The sequence below is a fragment of the Ovis canadensis genome, chromosome 3 (genome assembly GCF_042477335.2).
Source record: "Ovis canadensis isolate MfBH-ARS-UI-01 breed Bighorn chromosome 3, ARS-UI_OviCan_v2, whole genome shotgun sequence".
NCBI classification, from domain to species: Eukaryota; Metazoa; Chordata; class Mammalia; order Artiodactyla; family Bovidae; genus Ovis; species Ovis canadensis.
The window spans coordinates 215,573,771-215,601,627 of record NC_091247.1 but is presented as its reverse complement, the minus strand read 5'-3'; the positions used below and the strand labels follow the sequence as shown (position 1 = coordinate 215,601,627).

The window sequence follows — 27,857 nt, the reverse complement described above, 5'->3', positions numbered from 1 at the left end:
ATTCCAGTGCAGAAAGGTTTTTAAAAATACATTTAACACGACATTATGGGACAATTTAAAATGACCACTTTCAATATATGAAGGGCCAAATATCAAAAGCGCCAACAATGATTTTTTTATTTTTTTGAACACCACAGGTATGGCTAGACTGCAAGGGCAAATGGTGAAGTCCAAAGGTAAAACTGTAAGACTTAGGGATGAATTCCACTTCCTCCTTGCATAAATGAGTAAAACTAGCATCTAGAGGAAACTAAAGTTGTGGATAATGGATTACAAATGAGTCCTGCGTTATCACTGAGAGCATTCAAATCCCCTTCCTCATAAGGCAAAGTACTTTTCCCTTCTCTCTGGTGATAGACATGCTTCTTCCACAGTTCCCAGCTTTTTCTTCTACCGGTGCTTCCCATGTCGATTAAAGCGTTTGTAGAGAAAGCTGATGCGTTTGTTCAGGTTGTGCAGGTCATCAACGAACATCCGATTTCCTACCATTCTCTTCTTTCGAATACAACGCTGCAGTTCATTCCCCTTCCAGCCTCGAAGCCACACGGGGCCCTTGATCAATTCTTTGGGGTGCTTTTCAAAATTTCCTGTGTAATGTGACAGAAGGCATTAGTTCCAATCTGAGAGAACCCAACCTCCACCAGCTAAGCCCTCACCAACAGCTGCATTACCCTCAGCAGCACCTACAGACACGACAGTCAGGCTACAGTATAAAGAGCACAGATTCTGGAGCAAGACTGCTTGGGGTACAAATTCTGCCACTGCCACGTATTAGCTTTGTAAAAACTACCTAACCTCCCTGTGCCTGAAGTTCCTCACCTGCAAAGGAGAAAGGTTATGAGGATTAAATGTGTTAAATGCATGCAGGGGACACAGAAGAGTGCCAGGTAAACTGCCAGATAAGTGTTCTTACTAGCCAACAAGGTACCATTTTCACACAGGTGAAAAAACAGTCGTTACGGCATAACTGCCATTCTGAAATTCTGCACCATGGAGTCAAGTCTTACCCAGGATCCCGATATTGTCATATACCCCGAACATCGCCCTCTTCTCGTTCCAACGATCAATCACTTTAGGGGGCGGGAGGGTGACCCTTACATGGAACAATCTGGGAACACCTATGGATGGGAAAGAAAGAGAATGAATCTGAGCCGCTTACGAGAAGCAGCTCTCAGGGTGTCCTGCATCAGCCACTTACTTACCCAGAAAGAAACTTCTGCAGGCCAGCGGCACCAGGCCCCATAAGCCCCTGCCTGCCACCCAAGAGAGGCTCCCTGCCATTGCTCTCGTCTCTCCCCTGCAATACTGCACGAGCACTATAGGGAGGGCTAGACGTGGCCTTCCAGGAGATAAACAACCTTCTCCGCTGGGGTCACACGAGTACTAACTGCATGCAGCCATCTTGGATTTTACCCAGGTAGCTCTGGGCTCAAGGCCCCTCCCAGCCCCTCCTTTCCCAGCCACAAGCCCCGCCCTGCCGCTTCCGTTCTGCCCGCCGGAAGTCTTTAATGCGCTAGAAGAGCGGAGGGTGCTGTCTACTTGTTTAGGGAGTCCCCAAAATGAACTTCAAGCAAGAAAATTCACCCATTCTTGTTTTCTTGGGCTTCCCTCAACTGAGGGAGATGAAGGTCCAGAACCCGGAGCCCAGAGCTTCCTTTCTCCGTGCCCCACAGCAGTTTTGCGCTATAGCTGTTTTTATTCCCCCGATTCGACCAGGGAGGAAATCTGAGGCTGAGGGAGTGAACTGCTGGACGTCACAAAGCAGACGAGATGGCGGAAGATGGACTAGAGCCTAAGCCTTCTAACTGTCGGCTCCTGTCTCGGGGGTGACTGAATGGGTCACTGTCCCAGGGGCACGGCCACTGCTCAGCTAGGAACTCGACTCCTCCAGCAGGCACCGCGGAAAAAAAAGGACTTTGTAGGGAAGAAGGCGGCCGCGAGTGCGGCGGGGGTGGGGGAGGGAGCTGGAATCTAAGTCCCGCCCTCCTCGTGCATTCCGGCTCCTGCGCTCTGATTGGCCGGTCTCTGCAGCGAGCGTCGCGATTGGGTCCCTTGCGACCGTTGAGATTTGAACTCCACTTTTGTGGCTTTGCCCGCGCCGCGCGGGGCTTGGTGGCGGGTGTTTTCCTCTGCCTGGCGTGTATTGGCCGGTTTCTCTCCCCGCGGGGGTGCTGCCTCGCAGATTGGTGCATATTGTGCCCTCCGTGGAGTTTTTTTGGTTTTTGGTGTGGTTTTTTTTTTTAATTCCAGCCCCACGACGCGAGTTGGAGGAACGGCGGGTGAAGCTATCTTGTAAGGTGTGGTGTTCTGGGGAGCGGGGAAGAGAGGCCGGGAAAATCGCATCCGGCAGTGAGATGCGGTATTAGACTGTAGGGTTAGTAGATGTGTCCTTGTGGTACAACGTGATGCAAACAGCCATAGATCCTCAGTGGAATTTGGGCAAATCGCTTAACGTTCCTTAGTTTCAATTTCCTCATCTGTAAATGGGACCAAATTACTATGGACTCCATACAATGGGCATTTTGGAGACTTAGACCAGGTATGACATTCGAGTAGCCTAATGGAACCTGGCATAGAGTAAACAAATAGTAAATATTAATGTTCTGTCATTCTGGAGACAGGAAACCCATCAGCTCACACTGGTCTTAGATGAGACCTCTCTATATACTTAAGAAGTTTTCTCATAAAAACAGAAATAACAGTGCTAACTTAACGCATTGATATGCCACTTTACAGTTATTTAAATATTTTAATATCCCTTGATTCCTTTAATCCTGAGAGCAACTTTGTAGTCAGAGGTCAGTAATCCTGTTTTACAGATGAAGCCCAGGGGGTTAAGTAACCAAGTGTCAGAGTCACAGTTAGAGTTCAGTTCAAGTCCAGGGTTAATCACATCCTTTAAGATAATGTTATTAGCTTGATGCAAAACTAAAAAGCATGCATATTCGAGGAGGAGAGTAAAAGAAGCAGATTAAAAAGATAGCCTTTAGATGTAGACCCTGACTTGTTTGCTGTTTGGCCTCCAGCCCTGTGAGCCATTGGGAGAAAGATGTCTCCCCAAGTATGGGAATTCCATCTGCCCTTATCCCCAGAGGAGTTGTTGAAAAGTGGAGGGGTGAATCAGTATGTCGTGCAAGAGGTACTGTCCATCAGACATCTTCCATCGCACCTTAAAGGTAAGACTCCATAGCTGCCACTGTGACTAGCACTTCAGAACAATCACCGGCATCTGATTCTATTGTCTGTTCCACTACACCACTAAGCTCCATGGGGGTGAGAGACATGTCTTTTCTGTTACTTTCTGTTTTCTGTGTAGTGTTGTGTTACATGAAGGATATATTCATTAACCACTTTCTCTAAGGTACACAATAAACAGTTCTGGTGTATATGATTAGCCTTTGGGGAGAATTTAATTTTTGATGTTTACCTCTTACCATATGCCAGAATAGAGTCGTGGTGGTTTTAAGAATTATAGGAGAAGATGTCTCCTAGAATGTCTGAGACTTGACCTGACCTGTTTCAGGTAATAGTTTTTCAGAGTAGATCACATTTCCAGGAATGTGCAATGATGGAAAAAAGCATATGTGCGCAGTAGCAATACTGTACAATATATGTGTAGTTCAGTTACACACTGAAACCTATAGATGACCGCAGACAGTTCCTGCAATTATCAACAAGACCCCATGCATAATGTCACTGTACTGCTTGGAAGTGTCTTGTATCAGTTAGATTGCTTTGGAGAGTTACAGAGAGTAGAGATTAAGTCTGTTATTGCCCACAGCAAGTAGGGTTCATTCATTATCAAGCAGCTCGATGATATAACTGCAGCTTGTCTCTTCTTGGCCTTTCCGTTAGTGTTACCAGATGACAGCTCCTTGCTCTGATGAGCAGAGGTAGAGAAAGGGATTTTTCTATCTTTTATAACAATTGCATTGCTTTTGGCATTTAGAACCCTAAATATAAGTTCTGTAAATAACTCATAATCAGATCATTTAATTTATTCAAGTATTTACTGGTGATAATGCTGTTTGCCAGGAAGTGTTCTCTTCAACTGGGGATACAGTAGTAAATAGACAAGATGTCAAAAGTGTTTCTCTCACGGCTTTCAACAAGTAATAAATAAATTGTAAATACCAAGGAGAAAAATTTTTAAAGATAGAAAAAGAATACAGTGTGCATTATAGATTGGCATTTTATGTTGGATGATCAGAAAAGACTTGCTGATAGGTGACATTTAAGCAGAGACCTTACAAGTGAGGACATTAACTATGCAGATTCCAAAGGAAGGGCAGTCAGGAAACGCCAGTCCGAGCCCCTGAGGTGGGAAAATGACAGTGTGGTTGGAGGGGAGTATGCTAGGAAAAAAGAGGTCAGGTGGGAAGTAATACAGATTATTCTAGAGTCTTGAACTTCAAAATGTGGTCTTCAGGAGCATTAGTATTAGTTAGGAGCTTATCATGATTTACGAGCTTATTAGAAATGCAAGATAAAAACCCATCCCCAAACTGCTGAATCAGAAAATCCATTTCTTAAGAAGATCCTCAGATGGACATTTGGTGGCTCAGACATAAAGAATCTGCCTGCAATGCAGGAGACCCAAGTTCTATCCCTGGGTCAAGAAGATTGCCCTGGAGAAAAGAATGGCTACCCATGCCAATATTCTTGCCTGGAGAATTCCATGGACAGAGGAGCATGGTGGACTGTAGTCCATAGCATCACAAAGAGTGTCTACTGTGTTGAGCAGAGACTGTAAGGGGCAAGGGAAGAAGCGGGGGCTAATTCAGAGGCTAATGAAATAATACCCGGGAGCTTGCTTGAGGTGATAGCACAGAGGTTATCATAAAACGTTAGATTCTGCATAAATTTTGAAACTAGAGTCAACAGGATTGTTGATGGAGTGGATTAGATTTACAGGGTTAGAAAAAGCAGAACCGAGGATGATTATAAGGCTGTTTGACTTGAGCACCTAGAAGAATGGAGTTGTCATCTACTGAGATGGGGCAGTGTAGGAAAGGAAAAGGTTTAGACTGTTGGTTATATGCTTATGGAGTTCAGGGGAGAGGTGCCAACTATTGATACATATTTGGGGTTTAATATTCAACATATAGAGGGTGTTTAAAGCCATGAGATTGAGTTGAAGAAGAAAAGCAGTTTCAGACATAAGACCTAAGACAGTCCAACATTTGAAGGCTGGAAAGATAAGAAAGAACCAATAAAAGAAATTAAGGGCCCGTCACTGAGGCAGAAAGTGAGCAGAGATGCTAAGTGGAAGCTAAATTAAGAGACGTTTGAAAAGGGAAAGGAGAGATCAGCTGCACGTTTAATCCTAGACTTAGCAACGTGGCACTTGCTGGTAACCTTGATGAACACTATTTCAGAATGGTAGGGTCAAAAGCCTGATTGGAATACATTTGTGAGAAAGCGGGATGAGAGAGGTAATTAGAGATGGTAGGTTTAGATAAGCCTTTCTGTTTGTTCGTTTGTGGGGTTTTTTTTTTTTTGCTTTAAGGAGTAGCAGAGAAATAGGGTGTAGCTAGAGGGGCGAACAGGGTCAAGGGAGGATTTAGTTTTTTGTTTTTTTTTCCCTCAAGATGAGCAATGTTACATGTGTTTATGCTGAATGTGGGGCTTCCTAGGTGGTCCTAGTGGTAAAGAACCCACCTGCCTACACAGGAGGTATAAGAGACTTGGCTTCCATCCCTGGGCCAAGGAAGATCCCCTGGAGGAGGAAATGACAACCCACTCCAATATTCTTGCCTGGGAAATCGCATGGACAGAGGAGCCCAGCAGGGTACAGTTCATGGGGTTGCAGAAAGTCGAACATGACTGAAGTGACTGAGCACGCATGCGTGCCTGCCTGCTGAATGGGAATAATCTGGGAGGGGAAAGTTGATGATGCAGGAGGGAAAGGGAGGAAGGATTGTTGGAGAAGTATCCTTTAGGGGGTCAGAGAGTCTGTGATGGGGGTAGGGGGAGGAGATGGTTTTATTAGAGCAAGGACGGTTTATCCATGGCAGTGCAGCAGAAAGTAGAGCGTATGGACCCAGATGCGGATAGTGCCTGCCGGTAAAGACAGAGTGTGGCGCAGCTGGAGGTTCTCTTCTATCTGATTCTGTTCTGTTATGGGTGGAGAAAAGGTGCAAAATAATGCCTAGAAGAAAGCAGATAGGCCTGGGAACTTGTAAAAGGCTTACTAAGGGCCTACTTGAAGTCCTGAGATGAGAATAGTTGGCATGGTTGTATGTTTTTTCAAGCCACGTTTATAAGTTTTCAAAAGCAGAACAGAAATGAATATGTGATATGACCTCAACAGTCAAAATAGTATGCATAGAAGATAAACTGAAAAATTAGCCAGATGTTAACAGTGTTTGTTTCTTTCTCATTTTCACTTTACTGTATTTTCTAGATTACAGAAGGAGGTTTGTAAGAATGGGAGATGGCTTACAAGTACTGAGTTACATTGTGTGCCAAGTATTATCCTGACTGCTTCACATGGATCATCTTGCTTAATGTTTACCAAAAAATTCTGAAAAGCCCTATGAGATATGATCTGTTATTATTCCCAATTTACAAAAGAACAAACTGAGACTTGGTAAGCTAAGTAACTTAGTCTAGTAAATGTTCAAGCCGAGTATAAATGTAAGCAGTGTAACTAGACTACATCAGTGGGTGATGCTTCGGAGAAGAAAAGGGGGGTGTGAATGGAGAGAATCAATGAATGTACTAAAAAGTAGGTAACAGGTAATCTTTGAAAGAATAGCTGTTAGATTCATCAATCTCAGAAACTAGGTTTCAGGGAATTGAGAAAGATTATATAGATTTTAATGGGACATGAGAGCAAACTCAAAGGCATTGATTGTTTTTGTATTGTTTGTTTTAAAGAAGTGGGGGCCTGAGCATGTTGTCAGAAAGAGAGTGTTCCCTGGAAAGGATGAAATCAGAGGTGAGAGAAAGGAGGTAAGACTTTGGCAAGGCAGTGAGAATAGCTTAGCGTTGGAACAAAATCTTTCCACTGGAGACTGAAGCAAAGTGGGAAGGTATTGGCAGAATGATTTGTTGACTGAGAGGATTACTTTGGGTCTCATTCTTTTGGGTAAAGTAGAAAACAGTCATCTACTAAAGGAAGAGAGGCAAAGGGTCAGAAAACATATAAAGGGAAGGATATGCTGTGAGTATAGTGTAAGGAGTCAGTAGGAGTTGGGGAAATAAAATAGTTTGTTAAACATTGCAAAGTTCCAGGTCATAGTTGGACAACATAACACTAATGTGATGAATCAGGTTAGCGAGCCAGCAGTGATAATGGAGTACAGGTTCAAGCTTTACTTTCCAGGCAAACCAACTTGGTGCCGCAGAAAAGATTTTGACAGAATTGTTTCCCTCCCCAGCCACAGAAAGAGCTAGATCTACAACTTGTTTCAAAAATTAACTCCATACAGGGCTCCATACAAGGCTACCAGGTTTCCCCAGTGGCTCAGCAGTGAAGAATCCTTCTGCTAGTGCAGGAGACTCCGGTTTGATCCCTGGGTGGAGAAGATCCCCTGGAGAAGGAAATGACAACCCATTCCAGTTTTCTTGCCTGGGAAATCCCATGAACAGGAACCGTTTGTGCTACAGTCCATGGGGTTGCAAAAGAGTCAGGCACGATTGAGTGACTAAACAGCAACAACAGCACTCTCATCACACTGGACAGCAGCAGCAGCAGTTGCAGCTCCCAGACCGCCACATAATCACCAGGGTAGACAGCCTGTACTCTTAAAGCCATCCTCTACCGACAGCCATTCTGCCTTTCACTTTGAGGAAGTATAGCATTCAGTAAATTACAAGAAATATTCACGACTTTATTATAAAACAGGCTTTGTACTATGTGGTTTTTGCCCCCAACTGTAGGCTGTTGTAAGTGTTCTGAGCATGTTTAAGGTAGACTAGGCTAAGCTGTGGTATTCAGTAGGTTAGGTACTATTAGATTTTTTTTTTTTTTTTTAGTTTTTTATTTTTTAAATTTTAAAATCTTTAATTCTTACATGCGTTCCCAAACATGAACCCCCCCTCCCACCTCCCTCCCCATAACATCTCTCTGGGTCATCCCCAAGCACCAGCCCCAAGCATGCTGCATCCTGCGTCAGACATAGACTGGCGATTCAATTCTTGCATGATAGTGTACATGTTAGAATGTCATTCTCCCAAATCATCCCACCCTCTCCCTCTCCGAGTCCAAAAGTCCGTTATAGATTTTTGATTTAACAATGTTTTCAATTTATAGCAGATTTTCCAAATGTAGCCCCATGGTAAATCAAAGCAGGTCTATGGTAGCAAATGAACCTAAGTGTATTGCAAATGTTTGACAGAACACACTAAAGGACTAGAGAACTAAGTAACTAGGAAAGCCAGCATTTTGACTGTGAGCTATATATGAAAGCTTTACACAATTAGCGCAGGTAGTTAGTAAATTTGTTTTTTAAAGGGGTATGGGTTAGCAGTTCTGAAACTGTTACATGTGTATACTAGGATTAAGCAAATACATAAATGAACTTATGTTTTTAATATACAGTAGAGTACTCTTGCCTGGAAAATCCCATGGGTGGAGGAGCCTGGTAGGCTGCAGTCCATGGGGTCGTGAAGAGTCGGACACGACTGAGCGACTTCCCTTTCACTTTTCACTTTCATGCATTGGAGAAGGAAATGGCAGCCCACTCCAGTGTTCTTGCCTGGAGAATCCCAGGGACGGGGGAGCCTGGTGGGCTGCCATCTGTGGGGTCACACAGAGTCGGACACGACTGAAGCGACTTAGCAGTAGCAGAAGTGAAAATAGATACAGAGGTATGTCCATTTATACCTACACACATGTATGTCCCGCATTTCGCAGTCTGGGTGGAAGGAGCTCCTAGTGGTCAAGTACGGGACAGTCTGAACAACAAAAGAAAAGTAATAGGAATGGATTAAAACACAGAATAAACAAAACATTCAAGAGCCCATTCTCACATAAATAATTGAATACATATGTATTAAAGGGAAAGAAAAGCTCATACTCACAGTGGCATTCCCATTAGTAAATATAAAAGGAATGATAGACAAATCACCACTTAATAAAAGTAATCTTTGTGGCAGGTGAGAGTCATCCATTGTTGCTTAAATTAGGGGGCAGAATGTAGTGAGAAACAGAATGTTTGCATAGTTGCAAAGTATCTCCCTACACAAGATACTTACTAGTTGCAAAAGGGAAAACAGTAACTGCAGTGGAGACACCTGGTGAACCCTACTGACTGATCAGTTAACATTGCCAGTAATAAGGCATCATGTCCTTCTGGGTATAATGGTTGAAGGACACAACCTCCCTTTCTCAGTGATCTAGCCAAAAGCACATGACCTCAACCTAATCATGACGAACTAGCAGACAAACCCAGTGAGGAACGTTCTATAGAATAACTGGCAAACAACACTTCAAGCGTCAAAGACAAAGATCGGGAAAGTAAGGAGGTATGATGGCTAAATGCACTGTGGTGTTCTAGGTGGACTCCTGGCCTGGGAAAAGGATAGAATTAGAACAGCTGGCAAAACTCAAGCTCTGTAGGTTAGTCATTAGCATTTAGTTAATGTTCGTTTTTTGGTTTAGAATAGTTCCTTATAGTAAAACAAGACCATTGTCTGGGTGAAGAATACAGGAACTCTGTTGTTTTTTCTACTTTTTTTATTTCAGAATCTAAAAAGATTCTGAGTTTGTATTCATTAGTAAGTTGGACAAGTCACAAAACTACTCTGACATTTCATTTCTTCTGCCACAAAATAGACACAGTACTATTTGCTTCATCTCACTCAGAGATGGAATAATAAAACTCAATTGTTTTGATAAAACAGGACAAAATGTCAGGTGTTATTATAATAGGTTACATTGAAATGAACTGTGTCCTTTAGTGATTCTACCAAGAAAATCAGTTAACTCCATTTTTTCTTCTGTCTTGAACAGAATTAACCAGAAATGCCTCTCCCCTCTGTACTGATAAGTTTCTTTCACCTTTACAGCTTTTCAGACTGCCTTTCGAGCTCAGGGGCCCCTGGCTGTGCTAGAGCACTTTGATACCATCTACAGCATTCTGCAGTAAGTAAAGTAGTGCCTCTGGTACTTTAAAAAGAACTGGTGGCTATTTGCCCTAACTTTGCATGTTAGTCCAGAAATTCCATATTATAGTTCACTGATACTTGGTTCTGGGTGCTGATGTTTCTGCTCATGAGCATTTACCCCAGCTCGCCACTGTGATTTCACATGTTTTTATAAGCATTAGGCTCCTCAGGTTTGATCTGAACTGTTAGAATGGGCTCCGCAGTTTCCTGGCTCACCCCCGGCACTTTCTTTCCCTCATAGTCACTTTCGAAGTATAGACCCTGGCCTCAAGGAAGACACACTGGAATTCCTCATAAAAGGTGTTTATGGGAAGGGGGTAGGGGATGGAAGGTGTATGTTGCTGTTTGTTTGCTGTTTCTTGCGTTTTATCAGCCATGTGATGATATCAAGGCTGTGGTGAATCAGTTGGTTTGGCTAAGCCCGGGACCCCTGACCTACTAGGTCTGTAATCTTGGTGGGCGATACAGAGCAATGTGTGTTCACTGTAAGGGCAGACCGACAACATTCTTCCTACTTGTGGGCTGCCTCTCGTCAATGGAGGCTGTTCTTCCCGTTGCCAGAGAGAACGTGGGGTAACGAGTGAGAGAGTAGGGATAGGGCGTGCTTGGGACATCAGGGGCAGGGGTCCAGAGGACTTGGCCTGTGCTGTGGCCACTGAGAGATGAGACACAGATCTTTGGTAATCTGATGGCTGCAAGGGCTGGGGCTTTGAAGTTGGGTGGTGTGAGGAGAGCGAGTGGAACTGACCCCAGATCCTGCCCTTTGCAGTGGTGTCCCGCCACTCCCAGGAGCTCCCTGCCGTCTTGGATGATGCAGCTCTGAGTGTGTCAGACAGAAGTGCCCACCTGAACGCCCTCAAGATGAACTGCTATGCTCTGATACGCCTCTTGGAGTCCTTTGAGACCATGAGCAGCCAGACGGGTCTCATGAACCTGGAGCTAGGCGGGAAGGTAATTTGGTGTTCCTGGCTCACTTAATAAGGGGTCTGGGGAGATGGAGGAGTTGGTGGGAAAGATGGAAGTCAGTGATTCTGAGAATCCTTTCCCTTTCTGCCCTTGGTCCTTGTTTAAAGTTTATTAGAAGGTACTCAGAAGTATCACAGTGTATCTTTTGCTGAGAAGCAGCTCTTTTATATTTTGAAACTTATAATCCTTCTGTCTTACCTTCTACCTTGTCTTGATACTGGATAGCTTGGGCACTCAGACTAACAGATTGTAATCCTCTTTTCTCCCTCTTTTTTTCCCCAAATGCATCCTTTTTTAGGGTAGGAAATCCCGGGCCAAGGCAACTCATGGCTTTGACTGGGAGGAAGAGAGGCAACCAATTCTTCAGCTTTTAACACAGCTGCTCCAGTTGGACATCCGTCACTTGTGGAACCACTCAATAATCGAAGAGGAGTTTGTCAGGTGGGTGGTGATTGCGCCAGGGGATGCTGGCCGTGAGGAATGAGGACTCTGGTGTTAGAGATGCTTTTGAAATGCTTCATTTCATGCTGCAGTTCTGTCTGTAATACATAGACATGTGCCAGTTATGTTGAATTGTTCAGAAGTAGACAACAAAGGTTAGAAATAGCTTTATTCAATCACGTAATGGTATTTACAGAGAATCTCCTAGGTACGTGGCTGGTATCATTAAATGTATTGAAAACCAGCATTTCCGCTCTCTTAAGAGTTTGTATTTTAGAGCAGAAGACAATTTTTTTAAATAAGCAAAATATATAGTATGCTTTCAGGTTGATTACTGTGGAGAAAAACAGAAGGGGTGGGAAGTGTAATGGGAAATGGCTGTAATTTGTATCAGTGGCTCTAGCAAGACTTTTTGAGGTGGTGACATTTGAGCAAAGCCTTCAAGGAGGTAATGAGAGCCATGAGGAGAGCTGGAGGCAGAGCAAGGGCGGGAAATAGGTACCAAGGAGGGAATGTGCTGAGCAGGCCCAGATAACAGTGCTGGGGCCAGAGCGACAGCTGAGACAAGGTGAGGGTTGAGCTGAGGTCGGAGCAGGGGAGCCAACTGCAGGTCCCCGTAGGCCATCATGGTGACTTCCCCATCAGCGTGAGGTGGGGCCCCTCGGGGTTCCGAGCAGGGCAGTGAGGTGGTCTGGCTGCCCTATCAAGGTCACTCTGGCTATTGTGTCAAAACAGACTGACGGGAAAGGAGGAAAACGGGAGAGCAGCTAGGAGGCTGTGGCAGTGACTTGGGCATGAGATTAGACCCAAGAGGGAGTGGAGATGGGGAGCCGTGGGTGCAGTCTGTATTTGTTCCTTAAGGAGAGTCTATAGGATGAGCTGGCAGATTAGAGGTTGGAGGGAGGGTGTGGTTGAGGATGACTCACCTGGGGTTCTGGGTTGAGCATTTGAAAAAAATGGAGCTGCCGGTAACTGAGATAACAAAGCCTGTGGGAGTCTGTTTGGGGGGGAAAGTAGCAAGTTCTGCTTTGGGTGTAGAAAGTTGGAGGTGCCTGTTAAGACATCCAAGTAATGTCACTTTCGGGTGTGAAATGTACAAAGTGAAGTAGTAAGGGAGAGAGAGCTGAGCTTGAGCGCACATTTGGGAATGTGATGTGTTTATATAAATGGTGTTTGTAGCCATGAGACTGAATGAGATCAGTAAATCAGTAAGCATAGCTAGAAGAGAGCAGAAATCTGAGGACTACCTCGGGGTACTCCAGCATCAGGAGAGTGATTTGAGGAGGAACCAGCTAAGAAACAGAGAGGAGCCGGGCTCCTGCCAGATGAGGCATGTTTCAAGGGAAAGGGAGTGACCAGCTGTGTCAGATGCAGCCGAAAGTTCAGCCAAGATGAGGACTGAGTTGGCCATTCAACATTGAGAAGTCATCAGTGATTTTGTCTGACTTTATCATATATTCAGCTTCTATGCAGACATCATCATAACTGTTGACCTACATGTACCTACATGTATGAGTACCTACATGGCAGTCAGCAAAGCAACTAGATGCAGAAGGCGATAGAGTATAGGGAACTAGAAGACCCTGACTGCAGCAGCAGAGATAGAATGAATGAGCAAGGGCAGTATAATTGAGTCCAGACCACTGATGTCATCATCTCAATCTTCTTTTCTCAGCTTGGTTACTGGCTGCTGCTACCGCCTCCTGGAGAACCCCACCATTAGTCACCAGAAGAACCGCCCTACCCGAGAAGCCGTAACGCACCTGCTGGGTGTAGCTTTGACACGTTACAACCACATGCTGAGTGAGTCGGCCCTTCCTTTTCCCCACCCCTTCCCGAGGCCCAGGGTCATGGCTCATGTGCAGGACTCCACAGGTGCCACTGTGAAGATTATACAGATGCTACAGCACTTTGAGCACCTGGCATCCATCCTGGTGGCGGCTGTGAGTCTTTGGGCAACTGATTACGGAATGAAGAGCATTGTAGGAGAGATCGTAAGGTGACCCTGCCTTCTCTACGTTTCTAATTCTCATTTTCCTCAGAGAGAAGAGGAATATTGGAGATAAATTCTCTGTGTAACACTGCATTCCTTCAGATGTTGTTGTTTAGCTGTTAAGTCATGTCAAGCTCCTTGCGACCCTATGGATTGTAGCCAGCCAGGCTCATCTGTCCACAGGATGTCCCTGGCAAGAATACTGGAGTGGGTTGCCATTTCCTACTCTAGGGGTTCTTCCCAGCCCAGGAATTGAACTTCTGCATTGGCAGGCAGATTCTGAAAGGTTGCTGCTGCAAGCTGTATGTTGGACCAGAATTCGTGACCTCTGGAGGCTTGACTACTTGGAGCTTTTTGTGTAGCAAAGTTTTATTAAAGTATAATAGAGAAAGAGAAAACTTCTGACATAGACATCAAAAGAGGACAGAAATAGTGCCCTGTTGCTGGTTTTTAGCAAGGCATTTTGTGTCTGTTAGCAAGCTGCTAATCAGATAAGAGAGACTCCTCAAGGCTGAGGTAGTTTCACCAGGCCCCTCTCCCACAATATGCATTTTTGAGATAGGGCGGCACAAAGTGTGTCATCCCCAGCCATAAAACAATTGACATGAATACTGGTTTGTTGAGCCATTATCAGCCCAAGGTTTGAGAAGAGAAAAAAAAGGTTAGTCTTAGGCGGAACTATTTTGAAGAAAGGCAGATTCCAAAGCAAATACATCATTTCATTAACATGGCTTAAGAAGAATATTTCCATAAGAAAAATTGGTTAGCTCAAGGCAGAACCAGGTGTTGTTAGAAGCCTCTTTTAATTTTGTTGTAGAGAAGGGGAAAAAAGTCTGCCGCTGGCAGTTTATTTCCTCCTGCTGCTTGGGGACTTCTGGCCTTCCTCAGTTACCCTCTCAATTCTTTACATCTGACCCACCAGGGAAGCCCCCTTCAGATGTTAGATGCCAGCTTAATTCTTGCCAGGACCTAAGTGATTAGGTTACGCTGCTCTGGCTGTGTTTATTCCCCTGTGTAGAGAGATTGGACAGAAGTGTCCCCAGGAGCTGAGTCGGGACCCTACTGGGGCAAAGGGTTTTGCGGCCTTCCTGACAGAACTAGCAGAGCGCATCCCAGCCATCCTGATGTCCAGCATGTGCATTCTGCTAGACCATTTGGATGGAGAGGTAGGTGGTCCCTTGGTCAGTGTGGGTTGTGAGTCCATTGTTGAAAGGCTCTTTCTTAACATGAAGGTAGTAACTTTCACATGAAGTCAAATTGTCTTGGCTTATCACTGTGGCAGTTCCTTCCTGTAGAGAAGCAGATGAAGTTTATTGAATTAAAGGGCCATGTCAGTATCACACTGGTTTCATCCCAAACTGGTAGAGAGATGACAGTTCCATAGCTTAAGTCAGTGAGAGACTCAGCTGTGGTTCTGGGTCCACCCATTCTGCAGGATGAAGCCCGTTCCTGCCACCTGGCTCTCAGATGCTCCCATATCACCTCTCTCAGTTCTCTTATCCTCAGTGTTGACCTGGCTCCTTCCCAAACCTGGTATTAGCTCTCCTCAGTGAATGTTAAGAACCACGATAATCTGCTCATTTACCTAATGTATTGATACCATGACTTTAGATTGCAAGATCCCATTCTCTGGCTCTTGGCGTTGCAAAAACCCTAAACTGTTCTCCCATCAGATTCTGCAGTGCACATGGTCAGGCCTAGGGCTGATTGCTGTTTCTCTGTCAGTGAATTGTGGGAAGGGGATTGTGAGGGAAGACAGTGTTATTAGTAAGGATCAAAGGCTTTGAGGCCTCAGAAGCAAGGTGGTAATTAATGCTTCTGAAACATGTATTGGTGGGTGGATGTGATTTCACATTCAGCTGCCACCATGGCTATCTCCTTGCATGGAGGGGATAGTGAGGGGTACTGCTCTGGGCTCTTATTTGTTTCGTCCCTAAATTCTCTTCGGAGCAGTCAAGGCCCTTTTGGCATTCAGCTTTTTCCAGTGACCTCAGGATGAATGCCAAGCTTCCAGTGCAGGGGGGTGCGGGTTCTATCCCTGGTCAGGGAACTGAGGTCCCGATGCTGAGCAGCATAGGAGTTTAGGGCAAGGACAGTCGGTGTGGGGTGCAGAGCCCCCACCAGCCTCGCTCTCCCTCAGAATTACGTGATGCGCAATGCTGTGCTGGCGGCCATGGCGGAGATGGTGCTGCAGGTCCTGAGCGGGGATCAGCTGGAGGTGGCGTCCCGGGACACCCGGGACCAGTTCCTGGACACCTTGCAGGCCCATTGCCACGACGTCAACTCCTTTGTGCGCAGCCGCGTTTTGCAGCTCTTCACCCGAATTGTCCAGCAGAAGGTGAGTGGCCGTTGACGTGACAGAGATCCACAGAACCCCTCTATGCAGGCCGAAGCAAAAAGGAAAGTAGCTGTGTCAAAGAAGAGTCTACAATTCAGGATTTCACTGCCAGTAGTAAAGGTCCTCCTCTGTCAGGAACAAGGATTCTGGCTCCATTCAAAGAACTACACTGCCTTAATACAGTATTCCCGAACTGTTCACATCCCGTAGAAAAGTTTCCTCAGATGAATGGCTTGCACATGTAGAGTGCACTTCACCATCATCTTGACGTTATGGCCAGTGTGGGCTGGGAGCTGATCCTCTCCTCCTGCTCCTGACAGGCTCTGCCCCTGACGCGTTTCCAGGCAGTGGTGGCCTTAGCTGTGGGGCGTCTGGCAGACAAGTCGGTGCTGGTCTGTAAAAGCGCCATCCAACTGCTTGCCAGCTTTCTTGCCAATAATCCCTTTTCCTGCAAGGTACGTAGCCCTTGGTCCACCCAGAAGAGGGATTAAATGGAAACAGGTGAAATTCCATGAGTCGATGGCCCTGATATTCATTGTTTCTTGGTAGCTTAGTGACACTGACCTTGCTGGACCACTGCAGAAGGAGACCCAGAAATTACAAGAGATGAGGGCCCAGAGGCGAGCCACAGCGCCTTGTGAGTAGGGTCTGTGGGGGAGCTTTCAACCTTGACACCCTTTTCCCCGCAGCGGGGAGCTCAAGGCAAGAGTCTAAGTGAAACCTTCTCGTTCAGCCGCAGAGCTAGACCCCGCTGAGGAGTGGGAGGCCATGCTGCCAGAGTTGAAAGCTACCCTGCAGCAGCTGCTGACGCTTCCCCAGGAAGGAGAGGGGATGTCTGAGGGCGTTGCTGAGACAGAGACCCCCGAGGAGGTGGAAGGACGCATCCGTCAGTTGCTAGCCAAAGCTAGTTACAAGTATGGGAAAGAATGCAGTATTCTCTCGTGACCTATTAGGTGTAGAGTTTACCTTTGGGAAACTATATACATGTTTTTAATTGAAATATAGTTGATTGGCAGTGTTGCACTAATTTCTGCTGTGCAGCAGAGGAACACATGTATACATTCTTTAATGATACATTTTTTTTTTAATGAAAAATCTCTTCCGAGCCTGCTCTCTAGCCATGTAGTTCCCTTCCCATGGGAGCAGCAACAGTAGTGGTTAAGTGCCTCCTTCTAGAGATAATATTTAGTCACACAGTCAAACTTACCTTCATCACCACCGCCTCCCCCCCCGCCCCGACCCCTTTTTACATAAGTGGCAGAGTTCTCCACTGGAAGGTCTGGGTTCTCGGTGCATTCATGAGCTAGGCCTCTGACACAGGCCGCGGTGCCACTCTCAAGGAGGCAGGATGGGTGATAGGCCGTGTTCTGTCAGGCAGGCCATCATCCTCACTCAAGAAGCCATAGGCCACTTTCGGGAGTCTGAACCCTTCTGTCATGTGGACCCGGAAGACTCAGAGGAGACCAGGTTCCTCAGCCTCTTAGGAGCCATCTTCAAAGGTAAATTCCTTTTCCTTCTTCAGTCAGCAAACAAGACACTTCAGCTAGTATTCATGGCCCATTGACTTTATGTCAGACACGGACGTGACTCATAGCCTGGCACTGAAAGAGGCCGGGGGTGGGGGGGTGGTCTGCAGTGTGTCTGCTTGGGAATGGAAGCAACCCCCAGGCCTGAGATCCATAGTCACAGGGAGTGGAAGGGTATTTCAAGCCATAGACGACTCAAGAAATCTTTTCTGGGAAATGAACCAAGATATTTTAGACTGAATTCTAAATTTATACTTTCCTATTGGGAGTTCCCTGGCAATCCAGTGGTCAGGACTCCACATTTCCATTGCAGGGGGCATGGGTTTGATCCCTGGTTAGGGAACTAAGATCCTGCAAGCCACATAGCATAACAAAACAAAACTTTCCTATGGTAGAAACACATACTCGTGGATGTTTAAAACTGTTGGGTTTCCCCATATACCCTTGAACAAAAACTATCCTGTAATTCCCTAATTCTAGGCCCAGCAGCTCCCACCCAGGAGGAGAATCCCCAGGCGGCTGCAGGGAACTTGGGCCCAGGAGAGACTGGCTGTAAGGACAAGCCCAGTGGGTCAGAGCCTGAGGAACGCAGCGATGAGCTGGTGAAGCAGGAGTTGCTGGTGCAGTACCTGCAGGATGCCCACAGCTTCTCCCTGCAGATCACCAAGGCCATTGGCATCATCAGCAAGATGATGTACGAACACACAACTACAGGTGTGCCAGCATCCCCGCCACAGAGGCCAGGGCTGGAAGGACCCGTCTTGTCCGTATTTGATTGATGTCCGTCTGCTCTTTTGAAGGGCCCAGATTCTCTACTTCCATTTGCCTGCTGTAGCCCTGTTGAGTGTGCATATAGCATTTGACAGGGCACTGGAGGGAGGTGGGGTCCTCAGGAGAAATGGGGAGGGTGTCTCCTCTCATGTTGCTACATTAAGAGAGATTCTGTTTTTAAGTGTTGGGGCGTTTCGCCGCGCTGATAGGTGACATTTGTGTCTGTCCTCTCAGTGGTGCAGGAGGTGATTGAATTCTTTGTGATGGTGTTCCAATTTGGGGTACCCCAGGCCCTGTTTGGGGTGCGCCGCATGCTGCCTCTCATCTGGTCAAAGGAGCCTGGCGTCCGGGATGCTGTGCTTAATGCCTACCGCCAACTTTATCTCAAACCCAAGGGGGACTCCGCCAGGTACACGGGCTGCATTGGCCTTTGCGAACTACCCTGAAGTCAGCCTCTCCCAGGAGGTGTCTAGTCTCCTGAGGGGAGGCCAGGGAGTGGGCTCCTCCTAGGGGACTTCTAGACCCAGAGGCAGTAGGTCTGTGATGGACTGGGGGAGTGAGACCCAACCTAAGCAGTTATTTGGTTTATTTTTGTTTCTTTTTATTGAAATATAATACAACATTATATATATAAGTTACAAGTGTACATTGTAGTGATTCACAGTCCTTAAAGGTTATATTGTTTTAGTTATAAACTATTCCCCATGTTGCACAGTGCATCCTTATAGCTTATTTTATCCAGGATAGTTTGTCCTCTTAGTCCCCTACCCGGTATATTGCCACTCCCCTACCCTCTCCCTACTGGTGACTACTAGTTTGTTCTCTTTGTGTATTTGAAACAGTTGTTTATTGTTTGACGCTGGCGGGATTGCCTAATAACCTATTTGCCAGGTTCAGCTTCTCCGTCTTTTAATGACCCCTGATCTCTGCTGTTCCCACAGAGCCAAGGCCCAGACTTTGATTCACAGTGTCTCTCTGCTGCTAGTGGACGCCTCAGTTGGAACCATTCAGTGTCTTGAGGAAATCGTAAATATGCTCACTTCCACTTACTCATTCGGCAAATATTAGTGAGATTATGGTGTACTCAGCCCCTCAAAGAAATATAGGATTACTTGCTTTCAACTCTAGTTGGGAGCCAAAAAACATAAAACATTTTAGAGCAATGCAGCAGATAGTTAAGTGGTATAGGTAACAGTTATTGTAGCAATAGTAATATAACACATTATGCCAGGCACTAATTTAATCACTCTGCTCATATTAACATGTTTCATCCTCACAATTGCTCTAGGAGGCAGTATTATTATCTACATTTCCCAATAAGAAACTTGAGGTAGAGAGAGCTTGAAGAACTGGGCTAACTTCAGCCAGTTAGTGACAAAGTTTAAGATTCAATCTCAGGCGTCAGAGTTCCAGGAAACATACTCCTGCCTGGTACGTTATGTTGACGAATAGAGAAGAGAGCAGTGTCAGGTCGAAGAGTCGAGGGCAGAGCTTCCTGAAGGTGGCAGGACTTGATTTGGATCTTGATGCATCAGATTTAGAGAATTCGAGAAAGGAGGGGAAACATTTCAGACAGAGTCGAGCAAGAGCACTGCCTGTGTTGTAGAAGGAAGACCATTGCGTTCTGGCTCAAGATTGTTACCTGGAAAAGATAGTGAAGCTGGAAACGGGTTGGAGCTGAACTGGGAAGATCCGTGGGATCTAGGACTTGAACCTTATTGGCCAGGGGCCCCAGCATTTCAGTGCCACAGAGCTACTTTGAAGGGTTTGGGTGGTGGGGCTTAAGGCAGAGATGGTGCTGACCACGAGCCTCCACTGGGAGGAGCAGCACCACCAGCCACATTTTCTCCTCACTGCGGAAAAGAAAAGCCTGCTGGAGGCTCCTGGCGTGAGATCACGCAGGGCAGCAACTGGCCAGGAGCCCATACCGCAGGCCGCAGAGAGCTGTTTCTATCAGTACTTGGTGAGCAATGCTGTGGCCTGATGAAGCAGACGTCTGGGAGAGCACAGCACACAGGCTGGTGGGAGCCGAAGCCGGGAATGTTCCTGGAGGCTGATGCGGGTGTGCAGTGACAGGGATCTGGACTTCTGGGGTGAGAGGAACATCTATAGGGTGGCATTTCATGGAAGACAAATTTTAAAGAGGAGAAAAGGTGGAATGAGTGACCGACACATTAAAAATTAGGTGACAGAGGTTTGAAGACCATTGGTGGTGGTGTCACTGGCAAAATGAAAAGGCAAAGATGATGGCATCCATTTGGGACACATTGAGTTGACAGTAGCAGTGAGAAAACCTACTAGAAATCTCCACAAAGTGTTGTCCAGGCTATAGATGTGCACAAACTCAGCAAGGTCAGTTTCAGCACGTCATCTAAAGAAACGTTGGCAGGCAGGAGAATAGAAAGTAGCAGAGGTGGGGGTATCTCCCAGACCCCAGCTTTACATCTTCAGCTGCCTCCTTCCTCTCCACTTCGGGTTTTCAGTGTTCTCTTCAGAGGAGGTAGACCAGGTGTCAGGGGAATTGTTACTTTGGGGCCTGAGCCCTTTTTCTTTTCTCTCCAGATCTGTGAGTTTGTGCAGAAGGATGAATTGAGCCCAGCAGTGACCCAGGTGCTGTGGGAGCAGGCAACGGAGAAGGCGCCCTGCTCCCCTCTGGAGCGCTGCTGCTCCGTCATGCTTCTTGGGATGATGGCACGGTGAGGCTCGCATCAGACAGGCCAAGGGGTGAGCGAGAAGAGAAAGGTTCCCTGAGGACCGTTATTACTGCTCCAGTGAGAGCACTCGGGCCTGGCTGAGCTCTGCATGTGCGTCGCCGCCTAAATGGAGAACAAGTGACGGTGCAGTTCCAACCCGCCCAGCAGGGGGTCAGTGGCGCGTGAGGGATGCTGAGGGCCGGCCCCACACGCAGTGCTCCAGGGCTCACGAAGCCCTGAGTAGGGAGCTGGCTCCTGTGCTCCTTGGTGGTGGTCCCCACACAGAGGTGTCTGAGTGGCTTTAACTCTACGGCTTCTTCTCCTAGAGGAAAGCCAGAGATTGTGGGAAGCAACTTGGACACCCTGGTGAATATAGGTCTGGACGAGAAGCTCCCACCGGACTACAGGTTGGCCCAGCAAGTGTGCCACGCCATCGCCAACATCTCGGAGAGGAGGAAGGCACGTGGGGTGGTAACGTCCAAACTAGGGAGAGTGGGTGTCCCCTTGTCCACCCTCGACACTCACCCGCGTCGTTGCCCTCAGCAGCCTTCTGTGGGCGAACGTCACCCTCCCTTCCGGCTGCCCCAGGAGCACCGCCTATTTGAGCGACTGCGGGAGATGGTCACGAAAGGTGAGCTGCCGTGCAGAGCCTGGGGCAGAAGGGCCTCTCTGTCTGTGGTGGCAGCTTCCCCCTCTTCCTGCGCAGGCAGCATCCACCCAGACCCGCTCTGGGTCCCGTTCAAGGAGGCAGCCGTGGGCCTCATCTACCAGCTGGCTGAGGGCCCCGAGGTGATCTGCGCCCGGATACTGCAGGACTGCGCGAAGCAGGCCCTAGAGAAGTTGGAGAAGAGTGACCACCAGGAGGCCCCGCGTAAGTGGGCAAGAGGGGCGGTGGGCCCATGGCAGCGGCCCCTGACACCACCACCTCCTGCAGCCACGCCGACCCCCTCAGCCCTCCCTGTCCCTTTCTGTCATGCAGGCTGCACAGTCACTGCTACCATGCCCTCCACCCTCATGTCTTGCTTCTTTTTTTCTGTTTTAAAATAATTTTATTTCTTTTTGGCTGTGCCCAGTCTTAACTGCGCGGGCTTTTCTCTAGTTGCAGTGAGTGAGGATGACTCTGTAGTTGTGGCGCATGTGCTTCTCCTGGTAGTGGCGTCTCTTAGTGTGGAGTGTGGGCTCTAGGGCACAAGGCCTTCAGTGGCTGTGGCTGCCAGGCTCTAGAGCACAGGCTCAGTAGCTGTGCGACCTGGGCCCAGTTGTTTCAAGGCATGTGGGATCTTCCTGGACCAGGGATGGAAACCCGCGTCTGCTGCATTGGCAGGTGGATTGTTTACCGTTCTCCACCAGGGAAGCCCTCCTGCTCCTTGCCTGGGTATAGAGCATGTGAGCCAGGGGACCGTCAGTGAAAACAGTGCGGGGGCCTATGAGACTTGATGGCCTTTCTCCCCCTGCTTTCCTGCCCCTGTCCTGTAGAGGAGACGCCCGTGCTCCCCACCTTCCTGTTGATGAACCTGCTGTCCCTGGCCGGGGACGTGGCTCTGCAGCAGCTGGTGCACCTGGAGCAGGCCGTGAGCGGAGAGCTCTGTCGGCGCCGGGTCCTGCGAGAGGAGCAGGAGCACAAGCGGAAGGAGCCCAAGGAGAAGGTGAGTGGCGCGCCTGCGCTTTGGGATTCCTGCCCCAAGTGTCGCCCAGACTTGCTTCTGGCCCTTGGTCCTTTATGTTTCCTTCTGGGGAGCTCTGCTTCTCTCCTGTTCATTGAGCTCATGGAGGCTCTGCCTCCTTGCTCCTGATACCCTGGAAACGATTAGTGAGAACATAAATGGATCACCCAGGAAGTGTTTTAGGTAAATCCAGAGCATCGAGGTAGGGGCCTCAGCATAAAATCCAGGCTGTGCCCGAGGCAGTGTTTGCTAGAACCTGCACACTCCCACCGCCTTGCTGGCAGCCTTGGAGACTGGGCCTGGCCCCTGATGGGACCTTGTGTTCTCTCCACTTGAGGCAGTAATGTCTGGCAGACAAATGAGATACAGCTCGGCAGCAGTGGGGTAAAGTCCGACCTTCTCTGTGACCTTGAGCTGTTGTCTGGCAGGTTCCATCAGTTTATTTTGTCCAGGAAGTTATATGCTGCTGTGAGAATGAATCGGAAGAGATGCGGGATGCTCTGGCCACTTTAGACACGAATGGAGGGGATCTAGTACTTTTCCTATTTAATTCACGAGTCCTTCCTCTTCAGATACATGTGACAAGCCTGTGAACAGCTTTGCAGAATTTGCCCTTCCCCAGATCCATTCATGCGAAATGAAGGGTAGGCTGGAATCAAAACTGTCTGCTCACCCATGATCCCTGGCTGCTTTCCCATCAGAATTCAAAGTCTGAATCCACCTTGGAGGAGGAGATGGGGCTGGGCGGGGCCACAGCTGATGACACCGAGGCAGAACTCATCCGTGGCATCTGTGAGCTGGAGCTGCTGGAAGGTGAGAAGGGCTGCTGGGTGAGCCTTCCCCAGCTGGGTAGCCCGTCCCACACCTTGACTTGTTCCTTCACCAGGCAAACAGACACTGGCTGCCTTTGTTCCACTTCTGCTTAAAGTCTGCAACAACCCTGGTCTCTATAGCAACCCAGAGCTCTCCACAGCTGCTTCACTCGCCCTGGGCAAGTTCTGCATGATCAGGTGGGCCCCAGGGTGGAGACTGCCTTCCCAAGGAGGGTCGGGGCTGGTGCGGTTTCCCCTGACGATCCTCTCTTTGCCTCTAGTGCCACTTTCTGTGACTCCCAGCTCCGTCTTCTGTTCACCATGTTAGAAAAGTCCTCGCTCCCCATCGTTCGCTCTAACCTCATGATTGCTACTGGGGATCTGGCCATCCGTTTCCCCAACCTGGTGGACCCCTGGACACCCCATCTGTATGCTCGGTGAGACCCCTCCCAGCGCTGTCTCGGTCCCCACCAGCCCTGGAGGCCGTGGGGAAGTCAGTGTGGGAATCCCCAGAACTGTGTCCCCTCAGTCTTTAGGGCTCCCTCCCACCTCTGGGCATGCCCTGTCTGGGTGTGACCCAAAGGAATTGATGCCTCTCGTCTAAAGCCTTGGCACCAGGCTTGGCCTCTTCCTCCAAACTCGGCTCTAGACAGCCTCTACCGGTACAGTCAGAAGAGGCCGCGGCTCCCTACTGAGGGCCCCCTGCCACCATCAGGTGCGCCCACAGTCCCGGTCCTAATGCCGTGAGATTTCATCCCTAGCCTCCGGGACCCCTCTCAGCACGTGCGGAAAACAGCCGCGCTGGTGATGACCCACCTGATCCTGAAGGACATGGTGAAGGTGAAGGGGCAGGTGAGCGAGATGGCTGTGCTGCTCATTGACCCTGCCCCTCAGATCGCTGCTCTGGCCAAGAACTTCTTCAACGAGCTCTCCAACAAGGTGAGTAGGATGGCTTAGGACTTGCTGCCGAGGGACCAGGCAGTCGTGTGCTGGTCTCTGTGACCTGACTCTCTCTCTTACAGGCGAATGCCATCTATAACCTCCTTCCAGATATCATCAGCCGCCTGTCAGCCCCCGAGGGAGGCGTGGAGGAAGAGCCTTTCCACACCATCATGAAGTAGAGTCCCTGGGCCTTGGGGCATTTGTTCTGTCGTAGAGCAGGCTCAGGAATCACACAGACCTGTTCGTGATATCCAGTCTGGTGCTCTGAGCCGTGTGGACTTCAGCACCAACCCGCCTCTGTAGTATTCCTCCTGTGTAAAATGAGGCCCCCAAATACTTGTTCCTCCGTTCTTGAGAAGATTTAGTAAAATAAAAGTCCTAACACATGCTTACATGCTAAGCATGTAAATAGGACTCTTTGGATGGCAGCTGCTTTTGTTCTAAGTTTCCAGTCACACTGTAAATTCCTCAGGAGGGTGGGGTGGACCCTTCCCTGAGGTGAGGGAGCGGGCAGGAGGGACAGGCCAGGGCCGAGGAGAGTCTGCCCCTGAGGCAGGAGGGCGACAGAAGGCAGGTGCCGGGGAGGGCCTGGGCAGGTGTCAGTGGTGGGCTCGGGCCTGCCCCCAAGGTGGTCCATCCGAATCCTGTCTCTGTCTGCAGGCAATTGCTCTCCTACATCACGAAGGACAAGCAGACTGAGAGCCTGGTGGAGAAGCTATGTCAGCGCTTCCGCACGGCCCAGTATGCTGCCTTCCTGGAGGGTTCGTGGGGCTGAAGGAGACCCTTTCCTTGGGGGTCCCGCTGAGCCTCACCACACCTTCCCTGCCCGCAGGACTGAGCGGCAGTACCGGGACCTGGCCTACTGCGTGTCTCAGCTGCCCCTCACAGAGCGGGGTCTCCGAAAGATGCTTGACAATTTCGACTGCTTTGGCGATAAGCTTTCTGACGAGTCCATCTTCAGCGCCTTTTTGTCCATCGTGGGCAAGTTGCGGCGTGGGGCCAAGCCTGAGGGCAAGGTGCGCGGGGCCTGCAGCTTTCAGGCCGCAGCTCCCACAGGTGTTCTGAGGCTCCAGGTTTCTGACTTAGTCCCCAGCTGACTGCAGCCAAGTAACCGGGTGACCTGAGACCAGGTCTTTCTGTCTCCAATTGTTTCTTTTTTTCTTTGCTTCAGGAGACTTTCTTAAGGGCCATTTCAGGTTCAAAGCAAAATTATAGTATTCCTCGCACCCCCAGTTACCCATGTCCCCTGCCACAGGCGCGCAGGGCATCTGTGAACCTGCCTTGACACATCCCCGTTGCCCAGAGAGCGTGATTTCCAGGAGGGTTCACTCCTGGTGATGTGTGTGCTTCACAGCCGACGCCCCGCCCTGAGCGTCCTCTGCTCCCTGCTCACCCCGCCCCGCCAGCCCTGCCACCACTGACCCTTTTACTGTCACGGCAGCTTCGCCTTGCACAGGATGTCATGTTGTTGGAACCACAGAGCGTGTGCTCTTCTCATTTGGGTTCTTCGCTTTAGTGATCCACATTTAAGATCCCTCCATCTCTATTCATGGACTTACTTCTTTTTAGTCACAGAAATAACAAATTCCAGGCCTGTTTCTAATCTGTTCTTCCCTCCAGGCTGTAATAGATGAATTTGAGCAGAAGCTTCGGGCCTGTCACACCAGAGGTTTGGATGCAGTAGAGGAACTTGAGGTTGGCCAAGGCAGTAGCCAAAGAGCCCCGTCAGCCAGAAAACAGCCAGCTGGTATGTGGGGCCGCCCTTTGGGAGAGTCTGGGCGGGGCCCTCCTCTCAGATAGAGGTTCCTTTTTTCTTCTGGACTCACACCTCTGCCTCTGGTAGCCACTCGGCACCGGCCTGTGGCTTCTACAGCCTCAGACAACTTTGTCACGCCGAAGCCCCGCCGTACCACCTACCAGCATCCAAACACCCAGCAGCGAGCTTCAAGAAAGAAACTCAGGATTGTCTTCTCGAGTGATGAATCCAGCGACGAAGGTGCGGTGCTCCCAGACCCAGCCCAGCAGGAGTGGGGTGGGGGCCAGTGGGGGTGCCAGGGGTGGGGGGCTTTTGACGAGGTCCTGCTGTGTGGGCCCCACCCCCAGGTCATCTTCCTGTGCAGTGTGGTCTAGGACTGTCCCATTTGTTCTCTGAGACCTATTTCGTACCATCTTTGTGACTCAGCTTTTTCTTATTCCCCCAATTCTTTGTACAGAACTGTCAGCAGAGATGACAGAAGATGAGACACCCAAGAAAACCACCCCCATCCGCCGGGCATCTGCTCACAGGCACAGGTCCTAGGGGCAGCCTTGCCTATCCCAACCCTGCTGTGCAAGTGTCTTATAAAGAATGACCCTGAATTCATTCCCTTTGTAAAATACTTGTTTGCCTGTCTCCTTGGTTTTTTAATGCATAAGTGGTCATTATAACGTAAGGCTTTGCTCTTAAACTAGGCCAACTGAACTGAGTTGAGCTGCTTTCCTTGGAATGTATATATATATATATGTGTTTGTCAGTTTTCTTGTTTTCTAATGAATAAATATTTTTATATAGTTTTAGAGGTTTTTCCTAAGCTTGTCTTTGTCTCATCTTTCTCGCTAGCCCGGAGGCAGGCAGCAGCAGAGGGTTGCTAGTCCGGAGGGAGGCGCTGAGCCCAGGGGTCTGATGTGTGTCCAGCCCCTCAGTGCCTCATCTCTCCCCAGCCTCCCCCCTGCACGTGGCAGGATGCTCTGCTTTGTAGAATTAGGCAGCGCCTAGACTCCAGAGCCACACTTCTCAATCTGGGGGCCATTTTACCCTCTGGGAGACATTTGGCAACCTCTAGAGACTATTTCTTCGTCACAACCTAGCAGAGAGGGGTGCTACCAGCAGCCAGTGGGTAGAGAGAGGCCAGGGATGTTGCTAAATATCTGACAATGCACAGGACAGTTCCCACCACAAAAAAAGGATGCGTCAGCCAGTGAGGGCTGGGGTTGGGAAACCCTCTGCCCAACAGCTCGCTTTGTCCTGCCCCCACCCCCACTCGTGCCCCTCTAAAGACAGGTGACTGAGCTGGCCGGGCTGATGGAAGACCAGGTCATGAGTCCCCTCCAGCTCTAGACAGTGTCTCTGGAGACGGTCCCCCAGGGTTTCCTCGCAATGTTATAGGGTCTGCAGGAAGTCAGCCCCTAGATGCAGGCCCTGTCCACCCCCTTCTACTCCCCAGGTCCTCTCTGCTGAGTCACCTGAACTGTAGGCAGTGTGGCTGCTGCCATGACTACACTGGTCTCTGCTGTCATGACAACAGCAGACTGCGTCAGTCCATGGTCCCTGGGCACTGAACTCCCTCCTTTCAGCAAAGGGCAGTAATGAGAAATGACAGGCGTGTGGCAAAGGGCATGCTATGGGCAGTGTGGGAGGGCGGGGGTGGGAGGTCCTGCTAAGGCCCTCTTCAGGCAAAGTACTGTGTCCTTGGCGCTAGAGAGGAAGCCCCATCCACTTCCCAGCAGGCTCCTCAGTGTGGCGCCACCCCTCGCCATGAGGTGCCCACTGGCCCTGCTCTTGCAAAGCCTGGGGCGTGGACCATGCAGATGGCTACCCGCCACAGCAAACATTGGA

At 48.8% G+C, this 27,857-nt stretch overlaps 2 protein-coding genes and 1 non-coding gene across 8 annotated transcripts; 2 read left to right on the top strand and 1 right to left on the bottom strand.

Annotated features, from left to right (window-relative positions):
• Nucleotides 1-92: 92 nt before the first annotated feature.
• Nucleotides 93-1,987, bottom strand: MRPL51 (mitochondrial ribosomal protein L51). Of its 2 annotated transcripts, none has more exons than XM_069585871.1 (3): nucleotides 1,585-1,987; nucleotides 1,008-1,118; nucleotides 93-587 (listed from the first exon to the last, which is right to left on the bottom strand). In XM_069585871.1, exons 1-3 carry the CDS (start codon nucleotides 1,586-1,588, stop codon nucleotides 391-393), a joined length of 312 nt encoding a protein of 103 aa, XP_069441972.1. In that variant the 5' UTR covers nucleotides 1,589-1,987; the 3' UTR covers nucleotides 93-390. The 2 variants fall into 2 exon arrangements, with proteins under 2 accessions (XP_069441972.1, XP_069441971.1); XM_069585870.1 differs by having other exon boundaries at nucleotides 1,203-1,944.
• Nucleotides 1,491-26,818, top strand: NCAPD2 (non-SMC condensin I complex subunit D2). 5 transcript variants are annotated; one of them, XM_069585864.1, is made up of 32 exons: nucleotides 1,491-2,297; nucleotides 3,027-3,176; nucleotides 10,018-10,093; nucleotides 10,358-10,416; nucleotides 10,886-11,067; nucleotides 11,381-11,523; nucleotides 13,199-13,326; nucleotides 13,399-13,522; nucleotides 14,535-14,682; nucleotides 15,657-15,854; nucleotides 16,175-16,309; nucleotides 16,404-16,491; nucleotides 16,588-16,768; nucleotides 17,229-17,353; nucleotides 17,861-18,094; nucleotides 18,386-18,560; nucleotides 19,093-19,177; nucleotides 20,714-20,847; nucleotides 21,171-21,303; nucleotides 21,391-21,475; nucleotides 21,551-21,715; nucleotides 22,321-22,490; nucleotides 23,210-23,321; nucleotides 23,395-23,518; nucleotides 23,602-23,757; nucleotides 24,082-24,259; nucleotides 24,343-24,437; nucleotides 24,923-25,003; nucleotides 25,095-25,278; nucleotides 25,883-26,009; nucleotides 26,106-26,258; nucleotides 26,476-26,818. In XM_069585864.1, exons 2-32 carry the CDS (start codon nucleotides 3,050-3,052, stop codon nucleotides 26,559-26,561), a joined length of 4,191 nt encoding a protein of 1,396 aa, XP_069441965.1. In that variant the 5' UTR covers nucleotides 1,491-2,297; nucleotides 3,027-3,049; the 3' UTR covers nucleotides 26,562-26,818. The 5 variants fall into 5 exon arrangements, with proteins under 5 accessions (XP_069441965.1, XP_069441964.1, XP_069441967.1 ...); XM_069585863.1 differs by having other exon boundaries at nucleotides 21,388-21,475; XM_069585868.1 differs by lacking the exons at nucleotides 1,491-2,297; nucleotides 3,027-3,176 and adding exons at nucleotides 6,412-6,592; nucleotides 6,883-6,957 and having other exon boundaries at nucleotides 21,388-21,475.
• LOC138438515 (small nucleolar RNA U85) lies at nucleotides 10,489-10,810 on the top strand. Its single transcript, XR_011256437.1, has one exon. It is a non-coding gene; the product is annotated as a small nucleolar RNA U85 (small nucleolar RNA).
• Nucleotides 26,819-27,857: the final 1,039 nt, after the last annotated feature.

Bases quoted from the DNA above. Each gene is read 5' to 3' on its own strand.
- MRPL51 (XM_069585870.1), bottom strand. From the start codon at position 1,281: ATGGCAGGGAGCCTCTCTTGGGTGGCAGGCAGGGGCTTATGGGGCCTG. The intron at 1,119-1,202 runs GTAAGTAAGTGG...TCCCATCCATAG, and splicing joins CTGCAGAAGTTTCTTTCTGG to GTGTTCCCAGATTGTTCCAT. The intron at 588-1,007 runs GTAAGACTTGAC...CACATTACACAG, and splicing joins TGACAATATCGGGATCCTGG to GAAATTTTGAAAAGCACCCC.
- NCAPD2 (XM_069585863.1), top strand. From the start codon at position 3,050: ATGTCTCCCCAAGTATGGGAATTCCATCTGCCCTTATCCCCAGAGGAG. The intron at 10,417-10,885 runs GTGTTTATGGGA...TGCCCTTTGCAG, and splicing joins ACTGGAATTCCTCATAAAAG to TGGTGTCCCGCCACTCCCAG. The intron at 23,322-23,394 runs GTGAGAAGGGCT...TTCCTTCACCAG, and splicing joins TGAGCTGGAGCTGCTGGAAG to GCAAACAGACACTGGCTGCC.